The following is a 13,525-nucleotide window of genomic DNA, read 5'->3' as shown; positions in this document are numbered from 1 at the left end:
TGGAAAGCAATGATTTGTTGAGTTTTTAAGCTTTGTTATGATTGCACATGATACAGTTGCTCTCAATAATTGTCTGCTGTTGATCTGATCAGTACATGCAGCAAACAAGTTTTAATTTCTTTTAAAATTCCCAAGAAACACCAATTTCAGGTTGATAAACATTTATCAAGTAAGCTGTGCTCTTTTGAACATAAAGCTGGGGTGAAAAATAAAAGATGTATCCTTTGCTTTGAAAACAAAACCACATTTTTATTCCAGGATATGATCTAATAGTTTGTAGACACCTGTTTATCCCAGCATTGCTGCAGTAACACCCTATATTATCTATCAGCCACAAGAGCATTAGTGAGGTCAAGAACTTACATTGAATGATTACTCATCCAAAGGTAATGTAGGAGCTCCATCACTCCAGAGAATTTGGTATTGGGCATGGTGACCTAAGGCTCATGTGTGGCTGTGGATTCTCTTGGCAATGTTTTTTTTTTTTATGGAGAGCACACTGCCAGCAATAGGTGCACCTTAAAGTAGCTGAATTCATTAATTAGAAACGACTTCTGGATACTTTTGGACATGGATGGACATGGTGTTGTCCATTGTTATGTGTTTGTTCTGTATTGATGTATTTTCTGGAATTATTTTTGAGCGGGTTTGTGCAAGATAAATTTCTGTGAAAACGGACAATAAAATATTATCATATGTATTGCTAGGCCTCTTATCTGTTCCACAGAAATAAGGCAAATCAGAAGTGTAGCGGCTCGTAGAAGGTAAAGAAACATAAATGGTGCAAATGCCTCTGTACTGGAGATAGCTGTCCAGTGGAAGATCTCTGCTTTTCTGTGCAAATATTTTCCAGCATGCCATCACAGAGACACATCTATCTGATTAGCAGACAGATGTTTCAGCTCTACCCTGGCAGGGTTAGAGAGCGCTTCTGTTGGCCACATGCTACAGTTCTCGCCAAAGTGCACTTTTTGTCTCACTGATCGGAATGCTGGGAAGAAGTTGTGCTTTCAGAAAGCACATATGTGTGTAAGCAAATGTTTAACACTGCTGCCATTTCCAGCTCTTTATTTTCCGGTCAGGTATTGTGATAACGTTATGACGTGTACAAAAGGAAAGTTTTATGTGACCCATCAAGATGCTTACAGATTGCAACTGCATTTTTTTTGTTTGTTTGTTTTGTTTTTTTTTACATTATTTTCAAATGCCATCCGTCCTTTACATTGTGTGGACATATCATAATGAATGGGCCAAGAGAAATGGTCCAAAGAATAAAATCATGTTGCATTAACTTACATTAAAATTAAGAATATTTGTTCCTTTTCCTGTAAAGGTTAAAGCATCATGTGTTTTAACATCTCATATATAAATATTGTGTTTTGGTCACACGGGAATACCTTTTTTAACATAAAAGATAATCCTAATTTTTGTGTGAATAACTGACAATTACTACTAGATATTTATTGAAAGTACTGTTCTCTCAAATAGAACCTGTTCTGTCACATTTTTTTTACCATATTAAACTTAATATCCAGTTTTCACAGATTGAACTGACTGTCTAGTTAAGCTGAGCTTTTTTTTATTTCACTCATTCACCCAGACCACATATTCTGACATTTAATTTCACTTCTTTTACTGAACAAGACTAAGACTGAAAAGGTGAAAGAGTTTTGTTTGTCCACCAAGTTTTGCTGAATGCTAGGCCACAGGATTTTTGACACTTGCAGTTTAAATTTTAAGCGAGGTTGGATTTTTTTCCTTCTTTTGGTTAATAGTTGAAGAACTCGTGGACCAAACGGAAAGCAATGCAGAGTTTTTGCTCTTTGAGGTTTTACAGCTCGAACAGCCTAATGAGGCAGGAAGCCTGATTTTACTGTGGGAAAATAAAACTATCAGCGCGAAAGAGGCCGAGGCGGTTTGCAAGAGTGTGATATCGGTGCGGTTTGGTTTTGCTGTTGTTGTTGTTGTTTTTTTAAACGTTTGAAGACCCACGTAGCCCGTACAAACGGAGAGCAAACGGCGTGTGTGGCTTTCCACACCAAAATGCGGCAGTGTGAGGAGGAAAGGCGACACAGAGAGAAAAACCGAAGCACAGAGAATCGCAGCCGTCCGGTTCCCACGCTACAGCTGCCATGCGCGTCAGAGCGAGCGCGTGGCGTGCTTTTTTCCGCCTGTTTTCCGACAAAACGCCGCCCCCTTTGCGCTACGATGCGCCCTGAGCCAGTACTGCCTACAGGCTCACACTCACGGCCGTCTAGAACCTAGTCCTAATTTTCTAGAACGCTTCTTATAAACTACTTATGAGTATAGATCGATAGATAGATTCAACATCACTGTCATTGTCAAGTACAAGGCAATGAGATGCAGTTAGCGTCTACCAGATATGCAAATAGTATAACTGTGCGAAAATAATTAACAGTGCAACAGAAAAATGTACAATAAATATGACAAGAATATGAATATAAGAACTACTAGCCAGTCCTGCTGTGTTCTATGGCGGCAGGCTACTGGTATGAATTACCAGTCCTAACCTCCCTGCTGAAAAGAGACCACTAGAAACCATTAGGATTAAAACCTATGGTTTTGATTTCTAATGCGCATTGGCTTAATGATTTCCAATTGAGACCACTAGTTTCCAGTAGAAACCATAACATGCATTTAGAATCCTTTATATTGTGATATTAACCGTTAAAAAAGCCAAAACACATCACAAAACCATCAGGAACCAACAGAAACACTCAATGGATTCTATGGGTTTTTTCTCAGCAGTCATTCCAGAATGCCAAACTGATTGTGAGCATAAGCTACTAGCCAATCCTAGCACGTTCTACAAGAGTTCTAGAACGGCAGACTACTTGTGAGTATGAACTACCAGCCAATCCGAGCACATTCTAGAACAGTTCTAGAACGGCAGACTACTTGTGAGTATGAACTACCAGCCAATCCGAGCACATTCTAGAACAGTTCTAGAATGGCAGAGTACTTCTGGGTATGAACTACTAGACAGTCTAAATACGTTCTAAGACAGTGGGCTACTGGTATGAATTACTAATCCTAGCGTGTTCTAGATCTAGAGTCATTCTAGTCATTCTTCTACAAACAACTAAGCCAGTCCTAGTGCATTCTATAACCAACGGACTACTTGTATTACTTACAAGCCAATCCAATTACAAGTGTGTTCTAGAACGGCAGACTACTAGTATTAGTCGCTAGTCCTAGCATGTTGTAGAGTCATTCTAGAATGGTAAATTACTTGTAAGTACAATGTACTAGCCAATTCTTCTCGTTCTCAAAGAATTCTAGAACAGCAGACTTGTGAGTATGAACCATTGACTGTATGGTATAAACCACTAGCCGGTCTTTGTGTGGTCTATAATGACAAAATACTAGCATGAATTACTAGTCCTAGCATATTCTAAAGTTGTTTTCCTAGTAAATCATAGACGTGTTCTACAATGGTGGACTACTTGTGTGTATAAACCAAATCCTAACGTGTTCACGGCAAGCATTCCAGAACGACAGACTACTTGCGAGTAGTCCTATAGTGTTCTAGAGAGGCGAGCAGTCCTCCGTTCTAGAACGGTTCAGGCTTGTGAGTTTGAACTACTAGCCAATCCCAAATCAGAGGGCGGGGCTTGACGGAATACAGGTGGGGGAAATAGTGACGCCTTGCACACGTCTTCTCACTTGCAGAGGAAGTCGTGCAGGCTTTTGTTGTTTAAGTCTTATTGCCTGTGACTATATGACAGCTGGGATTACTGCCGTTCTAACGCCTAAAGTTGTAGACAGCCAGTGAAACCTTTGTTTTTGAACGGCCATGAAGAGCCTTTGGAGTTGGGGGAGAAGGGAGGGTTAGAATTACTGAATTAACATCTACAGATTTACAGCCCATTAGGATTAACTGCAACTGTTTTTTTGTGATATATATATATATTATAATGGCAGACAAAAGTTGCAATTGGAAGATGGTTAACAAATTCACAGTGAGCAAATCGAATTACATGTAATTAAACACCTTCCAACAACCATCTTACACAAATAATCAAATTATTATGATTAACGTCCTGTTAACCCAACTCTTGGTTAGATATATAATCCTTAATACCCATATATGCACTAATGCTTATTTATAACATATACTACTATTTCCGTGACTGTTAATACTTTTTTCTTGGACGCCTAATGTGTCCTTTGGTGACTGCGAAGCCCATTAACACATTAGACCCAACTCGTTTTTCCGTGGGAAATTCTGGCCAGACTTCTTGTGTGCCCGACTGGCCACGCCACCCGTATCTTCAGTTTCAAGCATCAGGCCACGCCCCGGGTTCCTCTGCAGCCAATCAGCTTCCCCGTAGCCCCGCCTTACCAATTGAAGAGCGTATTAGACGCTCATTGTTATGCAAAACAGTTGGTGTAAAATATCGGCGGTGGCGGGAGCTCCGGCCACAGAGCCACTGCAGGGAGACTCCAACAACGGGGCACAGAGAGGGACACTCAGTTTTCTCGAGTCGCCACGACCCGTCCAGAACCTTACAGGCAAGTATACCTACTCCTGAGTGAATACAACTATATTTTTGTTCACAGTTTTTCCTCTTTTCAGTGTAATTACCATTTTTTTTTTTTTGCTTTTTTCAGTCACCCTTGCTGTGTGTAAACATTTAAGCGGCTCTAAGCGTTTCTGGGAAAAAAAAGAAGGAGGTTAAACCGACTGCAAACACGAGGGATTCTGCATGTCACGGAGATGTCTGCTGCTTTGAAATAACTTTACCTCCTCGATAAATCGTTTTTTATTATTATTATTATTATTATATTTTTTCTGCCATAACCCCGGTGCTGCTATTGACAAGGCGAAACGGGAGATAAGCCTACATCGTTTTTGTGTGGTCTGGATCAAACACGGTTCTGTTAGTTGTTTATTTTTGGATTTAGCCATTTCATTCCATTTGCACACCAAGTGTGTCGTTTGCTTTCTGTCCTTTTTGGGATGTACAATCGTCGTTGGTTGTTTTAAACTTAGTTCTCCCTCCACTGAGCTCCCCAAGTGCCTGCAACTGGGTTTTTGGTTCTAAACCTCCAGTAGTGTGAGGGTTAACTAAAGGCAAACCTGCCAGCGTACGGCGGAGCAGCTCGGAGCCACAGACCCGCATTCGTGCACCATGAGCCAGGCGGATATATCCACTTGCTCCGCGCCTCAGAGGGTCTTCCAGGAGGCTGTGAAGAAGGGCAACACGAAGGAGCTTCACTCGCTGCTGCAGAACATGACCAGCTGCGAGTTCAACGTGAACTCCTTCGGGCCAGAGGGGCAAACAGCGCTGCACCAGTCGGTCATCGACGGCAACCTGGAGTTGGTCAAACTGCTGGTCAAATTCGGGGCAGATATCCGGCTGGCTAACAGGGAAGGGTGGAGTGCTTTGCACATCGCCGCTTTTGGAGGACACCAGGACATCGTTTTATACCTCATCACCAAGGCAAAGTACTCCTCCGGCGCCAGGTAAACCTTGGCAAACAAATAAGCAACAGCAAAAGAGACAAGTTCCTGTTTAAACCCGTATCTTTCCTTGCTCTGCCAAATTGACAGACTATGGCAAAACCAAATGGAGGGGGAGGGCTGGGGTGAATGGGCCTTTAACAAACTACATGGTCACATCTGACAATATACAGACAGCATGGAAGAAATGAACATGCATATATTTTTGTGCGTTGGTACTAAAGCTTTTCGTATGTGTGCGTGAATGTGTAAAACATCAGACTGGGACTCCGAACTGAACTCTAGGGGGCAGATGCTTGTTGCGAGCCGTGCTGTATCTGAAACGCGTTGATTTTCGCTTTCCCTACCCGTTTTCCGACAAGCCCCGCCCACTATGCGCTGGGATTGAGCAGTAAGACCTTGCGTCCTGCGCTGTACTCAAAAGAAGCCCACTGTTCTAGACGCTTCTACTAGCCAATCGTCGCGCAGGGAGGGCGGGACCTGCCGGAATACGGGCGGGGAAAAAATAACGCCTCTGAAACGTGCTTTAGGCTTGGAGGCGTTGATCTGTTGCTCAGCTGTTTCACTAGTATGACCATTACTGAAATATTTAGAGGAAAAATATTTAAAAAGATGGCACTTGAGGCTGTATGCTGGAATATTTGAAATTTTGAAAGGGAAGAGGTAATGTCTAGAATGAAGGCCATCCTTTATTTGGCTAAACACTGTTTTTAAAAAGCATTTTTAAGCTTTTTCCATCAATCAGAACACATTTTGGCATTTTGTTTCAAAAAGGCGTTATTATATCCAATGCTTTTTAAAAGTATGTAATCTTGATAACAGCAAGTGACTTAATGATGTTAAGTACTGTACACAATAGCTTTACTGTGTTTTCTTTGTAAGAGTAGTCCAATGCGCCCTGCAGCTTTCAGGCTAATGTGTTACTAAAAAAACAGCTGCTTTTGCTTTGTATCAGGAAAAGTCACATTTGGAATACACTTTATAATCTTCTCTCAGTATTTTTTTATTATTAACACCCTGGTCATCACTGTGAATACAGGCTGGGTTTTGTTCTATTTATGAAGGTACATTGAGATAATACATTTAAATTATGTTGTGGTTGTTATTTTTTTTTTTTTTAAGAAATAAGATCTCTTAGCCTAAGGAAACGCGGTTAGGGTGAACTAAGCTGCTCTGGATTCATAGTGGCCTAAAGTCCCGTGGTGGAGATTCAGCCTCACATAGCTGCCTGTTTCTCATTCTCAGTCCTCTTTTTTCTCCCTACTGTATGTTTGGATCTCTATATCAGCTACCTCGACTTTAAAGTGTTCAACCAGTTTTTAAGCCTACTGATTCTTCTAGGTCCTTCTGTAGGACCTGACCTCCTCTCCCTTTCCCACTTCGGAGCCTCTCAGAAGCACAGACCCTAAAAAAGTCAACCCTTTAGATGGGCATAGCATAGGCTGATGATTTAATTTGCTGTTTCCCCCACATTGCCATCACCTTTTCTCTCAATCTTCACTCGGGACATTTTCCAGCAACCAAAATTAGGCTTAGATGTACTGGTTCATCAAAACATGGTTATAGTGTCATTTTATTTTTCCTTTTGCAAAAGCATGGTGGACATGTCATAAATGTCTGTCTCTGCCGAATGCTTATTTGTGCGTTTTGCATTTTTTGTTTCTTTTTTTTTAAATGGAGTTACAAAAAAGTGGACTGTTAATCGCATGAATATTAATGCAGGGAGTTTTGTTGCACAAAATAATGTGGAGCCTTTTATGCCCCCTAGTGCCTGGTCGGGTAACTGCAGGAGCTGAGGCTTAAGAAGAGTTACTACTGAGCAGGACTATTAACCTAAAGTTTTATTGAGAAGACTGTTCTGTTGCATGACTGTTGCAGGGGAAAAACATCTTCAGATTCATTGAGAAAAGAGACCTACCTGCCTTTAAGAGTCATAGCACCCTGATGTTTATTTCAATGCTGCTTTTATGTAAGTTGAATTTTTGTTTTTTTTTCTTTTAAACAATAGCCAACAGTGAGTGAAAGAGGACAAATATCAGTTAGATTCATTTGAATCGAAAGTCTCCTGAATGCAGTGTGTGTATGTGTGCTAGTGTGTCTGTATGAGCAATGGAAAGCGAGAGAGAGAGAGAGAGCGAGTGAGTCTTGCATGCATACCACTGTTTAACTGGTTATTGCTTGTCTAGCCCCTTGAAAAGCCCTGGTTAGACTAAGAACTTGTTTTATACCTGGAGTAACAACAGAGGCGATATACACCATCGACGATTGGTATAAAGAGAATAAATATGCATCGCATGTCTTAAACTTGATATTTTTACTCTTTTTGAAAAAAAAGTTGCACTGATGACTGTTGTTTTGTTGACTTCATGTCAACATTTTATTTTTTTCTAAATAGAAAAACAAGGAACACAACAAAATACTATTGTATAAAAGCTCCAGGTTATATTGTCTATTTTGTGTGTGTTACATTACATTTGCAAAGAGGCCTGTATCTCTATGCTTGGGTGTACTTGTGTGTGTGTTTATATATATATATATATTATATATATATATATATATATATTATTTATATATATGAATATATATAAACGCTGAAATCCCAGGGCACTTTCTTTTTTGAAGTGCTCTCCTGATGCTAAGAAAGGGGAATAATACATTTGATGGTAAGATCATTGTAACAAAAATAAAAAAATTGCACGATGTATGGTTGTTTCACTCCATTTTTGTCATAACATTTATGACACTGGGGGTGGAACAGCTCGCTAGGTGTAAGTGAATGAGTAGATTGCTGTTTTTTTTCTTTTCTTTTTTTTTGTGGACCAAGTTCTGTTTCGTCTTGTGTCTCCAGTGAACAAAACGTTTTCAGTTTTGAGTGATGCGAATGTTGTTTGGTTTTAGCTTTTCTTTTTGTATGTCAGTTTTGTTTGTGTTTGTGTGTCTGTCTTTTTGAGCGTTTGTAACACTGTGATTTGTGTGTGGTCAGATGATGGAGTGCTGTAATATGTTTTGTACATTTGTGTACAAGCCAGTAAAGAAATCATTAAACCTTATTGAAGGTGTGACTGCGACTCTCTTTCTCTTTCTCTCTTCTACACTTTCCCACATAGTTCCTCTCTCTCTCTCTCTCTCTCTCCTCTCCCTCTTAGCCAGCCTGACCCTGTCCACATTCTCTCTCTCTCTCCTTTTGTCATTCGTTTGGCCTGCGCCTTTCATATGCTGGATAAAGGAGCGCAGGGGGTTGTGGGTAATTTTGTTTTAAAGACGGATCCTCCCTTGTGTTTGTGTGTGAGAGCGAGAGAGGGTGAAAGAGAGAGGTTTTATGTTAACACTGTGTGGGTTAAAACTCTGGGAAAAGCTGTTGAAGCCTGATACACTTGCATTACTACAAGGTGATAATTCCCACTTTTTCTAACCAGATTCCTGTTCATACATTATATTCACTCATGGAAAACTTTAATCCCACTTTACATCCCAAAATAATGAGAAAAGTGAGTTTTCATTGCCCCCACTCTCTCTCTACCTCTCAGAAATGTTCACTGACAAAAATCTTTTACACACTGCCTAAAAGTTAAGAATGCTGCTCTCTCTCCCTTCTATTTTTCTCTGTTTCTGCCTTCTATTTCTCTCTTAGAAATGTTTAACAAAAAATCTTTTTCATGCTGCCTCAAAGAGTGTTTCTCTCTCTCTCTCTCTCTCTCTCTCAGTCTCTCCCACTCATTCTCTCGCATTCTGTCAATTTAATTTAATTCAAGGTTGCTTGTTTGGCCTGACAGATATTAGCATTTGCATTGCCAAAGCTTTGGTAAATCCATCAATCTGAAGAACCCTTCCACGATGCAAAGAAGCCTTTAATCACGCTTCCTTGAGTGTTTATGGTTCTATGAACTATTTTCTTCACTATAGAACCCTTGAAGTACCATCTTTTAAGAGTGTACTCTTCTCACTCACTCTCTTTCCCCTTCTATTGCTCTTTCCCTCTCTTCCACTTTGTATTACTTTTGAGAAATTTAAGATTCAGACAAGTGTCCCTAATGGACATATAGTGCACTTTTCTGAGTGCTAGGCCAATATGTCATAACCCACATAGTGCACTATATATGTAAGAGAAGTTATATGAGATTCGACCAGAAGAGGTCTACATATATTTACCCACGTACACGCACACAGACGCTGAGTCAACACTGACTCATATTCTATGGAACTGAACTCGGGCAATAATAACATACACAGTCATAACAGCACCACTGAAACTGTGAGAAAGTCCCAGCTGATCCTGTAGGCTTCACTCTGTTTATGTCATGTGTGCAAACTCTCAACGACTAGTCAAACTGAGAAATTGCTGATGCTGCCATCTGACTAACAGCACATCAGTGCTTTAGCTGAATCTCCACAGACTCAGGACTTAATGGCTTAAGCTCCCACAGTAGAGCAAGTGAAAATGAATCTTCATTTGGATGACTGTCTACCCCACAGTAAACCCTGAGCTACTTCTTTCACTATGTTGCTTCTCCCACATCACAACACCACAAGGCTGCAATTGTAGCCTGAGAGACTGAGATCAAATGTTTCATCCCATGAGCATGTCAAACATACATCTTCAAACAAAAATTAAAACTTAAAATGCACTTAAGCATTTCTTATAGATCAGAATTAAACTCATTTAAACACATTTCCACCCAAAGTATCTTTCTACAAAAACGTTTTTAAACCTTTGTAGGCTATGGACATGTACATGTAAACGGGAAGTGCTCAAACTGCTCTATGTGGCAGAAAAATGACATCTCTCATGTAATGGTTCAGATGGAAAGAATATATATCAACATTATATTAAACATATTAAAATAACAAAAAATGTCTTATCAGTAGGTTATGAAGAAGCCAAAGGTACACAAGTTGTGACGTACACGAAACTAGAGATGAAAACGTCAAACATTACGTTTATGTTTTATCAATAAACCAAAACCTTTGAAGAAAATTGCATCATTGTGTAACGCATTTTTATCTCCAAAAGTGAGTGTGATGGAAACAAGCTTATGGGCAGCAAAAATCAGTTGTTTTAACGTATTTTTAATTTTTTTTTTTCGCTTGCAATTTATGCAGAAACTTGACAGAAACAACTCAGCTACTTTACAGCTACTTTTAAAGATCAGGCATTTACACCTCTGGTGTTCTGTCAGAAAGCTTTACATTTTTTCATTTGCTGCAGTCCTGGAGAAGAGCGAGCAGGTAGCCAGAGATCCCGGGACGTACTCGGGGACGACGCAGCGGCCCAGCAGCCCCTCAGACTGCGACCTAACTCCCCCATCCTCCTCCCCCCTGGGCAGGATGTTATTGTTGAGCTGGATTTCCATTGTCCGGCGGCTGGCTTGGCCGCCTTCCCAGAGTGCAACAGAGAGGCCCCCTAATAGATTCTTCATGTGCCTCTGCCCCGACACTCAGCAGAGCAGGAATTTGGAAATGATTTTAGCAGAGTCCAGTCTCTCCTCACCCCCAACTCCCCCCCAAAAACAGCAAGAGAGAGAGAAGCACATTCTTTAGTTAGAGGCAGTGTGAAAAAGATTTTTTTGTCAATGAATACTTCTGAAAGAGAAGAGAGCGAGAGGCAGAGAGAGGGGGAGAAAAGCACATTGAAGCTGTGCAGAAAAGTATTTGAGCAAGAGGAAGACACGAAAGAGAGACATAAGCACACTGAAGCAGAGCAAAAAAGAGTATTCCGAGAGAGATAAAGGGAGAGAGAAGCACACTGAGGCAGTGCAAAAAAAGAGTATTCTGAGTAAGAGAAAAAGGGAGAGAGAAGCACATTGCGGCAGTGCAAAAAAGAGTATTTCATAGCGTGAAGAGAGAAAGAAGTACATTGAGGCAGTGAAGAAAGTATTTCATAGTGAGAGAGGAAAGAGAGAGAAAAGAAAGTGAGAAAAAGAAGGATATTAAGGCAGTGCAAAAAATAATTTCGTGGCATAGAGAGGGAGAGAGAAAGCCCATTTAGGCAGTGCAAAAACAAGTATCTGAGCAAGAGAGGAGACAGAGAAGAAAAGTGGAGGAGAGATTCTTTGAGGCAGTGTAAAGAAGTTATTAGAGAGAGCAAGAAAACAAGGGAGAGAGAACAAGTGGAAGAGAGAGAGAAAGCGAGAGGCAGAGAGAGACATACTTTAAGGCAGTGTGAAAAAGATTCTTGTCAATGAATAAGACAGAGAGAGAGAGAGAGAGAGAGAGAGACAGAATGAGGTAGTGAAACACTCTCTTCTTATGCAGTTGGGGAAGTGAAGTGGGTCCTGTGTGTTGGAGTTTTCCATTTTCCTCTCCTTTTTTGTTTGCGGTGGTATACTGAGCGGAGGAATGTGGACTTGTCTCATACCTTCACTGCACTGGCAGTCCACCAGAAAGTTTTCCTTAGAACAAAGCTGCTCCCTCCCGCGAAGGCCCATTCTCATGTTTAAGAAGAGTGTTTACAACAGCCTCAATCAACGCACTCTCGGATTACTCGCCGCGACGTTCCTGTGGCCGTGTGACCCTGGGGCTGATGGAGAGAAAGGAACGTTACTGCCAAGAAACAATGTGAACGAATGGCTTTTTAATGCTTATAACCTCAAACAAAAATGGCCATATTTAATACTGAAGTATAATTGCCAAACAACAGTAATTTAACTAATGGCCTCATGCACTTGGCAGGATTTAAACAATCTAAACCACACAAAAAATTTGTGGTCTGAATGTTTTCCGGAATTCAGCGGAATGTTATTTAGTTTGGATTTGACAGATTTGTTTTCTAGAGCACATTGATGGCCAATAACTCTTGCATGAAGGGTAAAGCATTATGTCATGAACTGGTATGAGGGAGAAAACAGCAATGCTGGAGATGTTAATTTTCTGAAGTGGTTCCTACTCACAGTCCATTGGTCCCCCTGCACAGTTTTGAGTCATTCCATAAAAAAGCACCATTTGCCATGTATAGCTATTGACCATATATGTTGGGTTGTATAGGAGCTGGTTAGTTGTTGGAGAGCTCAGTAGAAACTTGTGAAAGTGAGAGTGATCACAGTGTCTCATCTTATATGATACACCATAATGTAGCAGAAAGTACACTATATGTCCACAATTATTCAGACACTCATTTTAATTATAATGAATTATAATGATCCAATAAGTGATTTCTACTACGTTTAACATGCACCCATTGCTGAAACAAGCGCTGAACTGCACGAACACAGCTTCTATATCTCCATTAAAAAGCACTACTAATAGAATGGGATGCACTGGAGCAACCACACATGAGCCTAAGGTCACCATGCCCAATGCCAAACATCAGAGAGAGCACTGGGCTGTAGAGCAATGGAACGGCATTCTCTGGAGAGATGGAGTTGCATCCAATCGTGATATCGGTAGACCCGGCATGGCTATAAATTTCATTAAGCCCTTAAACTCTAAAGGTCTGTTTACAGACACACACTTCAGTTCTTCACTTTTATAACTACATAACATACAGATTAATACAAAGTAGTTAATGAAAAATACATTTTTAATAGGTGAATAACACCTGCAGTTTCAGGGATTAAGCATGTCAATTAAAAGCAACAGGAGACATAAAACAATAAATTCATACAAAGAATATATGTGCAGTATGTAAGGGTAAATTATTTACTGTATCATTTCTGCTTGTGGGTAGTTCATTACGGGGCTGTATAAAGCGGGCTTTGTTTAATATTTCTATGCTACTAAGGAAGGAATCTGAATGGATCATGCCGAACTCTTCTGTGTCATTCTGAAGTCTTAATAATTGTTCAGGATAATACAAACATAGTAAAGGGATGTAGAGTATCTCCCATAATCAAATTTGAATGTTTATAATGTGGAATGTTTTATTTGAGAGTATATTTCTAACACCTAGGAATAACAGTTCTTTGGCGACTGTCTCTGTAAGGTCTGTGACATGTTCCTTTAGAAGGACACTGTGACATAAGGACTTTATGCCCATCTTGACTCTATCCTACCAGACATGGCAGCAGTACAGTACAGGAGTTGGAACTAGGTTTTTCTGTC

General features: G+C 40.3%; 1 protein-coding gene across 1 annotated transcript; it reads left to right on the top strand.

Moving 5' to 3' along the window:
- Positions 1 to 4,635: 4,635 nt before the first annotated feature.
- Positions 4,636 to 8,430, top strand: nrarpa (NOTCH regulated ankyrin repeat protein a). The gene has a single exon (XM_036595296.1). The coding sequence runs from the start codon at positions 5,157 to 5,159 to the stop codon at positions 5,493 to 5,495; it is 339 nt and encodes a 112-aa protein (XP_036451189.1). The 5' UTR covers positions 4,636 to 5,156; the 3' UTR covers positions 5,496 to 8,430.
- The last annotated feature ends 5,095 nt before the right edge of the window (positions 8,431 to 13,525 follow it).

This window comes from Colossoma macropomum, unplaced genomic scaffold (genome assembly GCF_904425465.1).
Source record: "Colossoma macropomum unplaced genomic scaffold, Colossoma_macropomum, whole genome shotgun sequence".
In the NCBI taxonomy this organism is placed as follows: Eukaryota; Metazoa; Chordata; class Actinopteri; order Characiformes; family Serrasalmidae; genus Colossoma; species Colossoma macropomum.
Note: the sequence above shows the minus strand (reverse complement) of the source record. Positions and strands in the feature narration are given on the sequence as shown.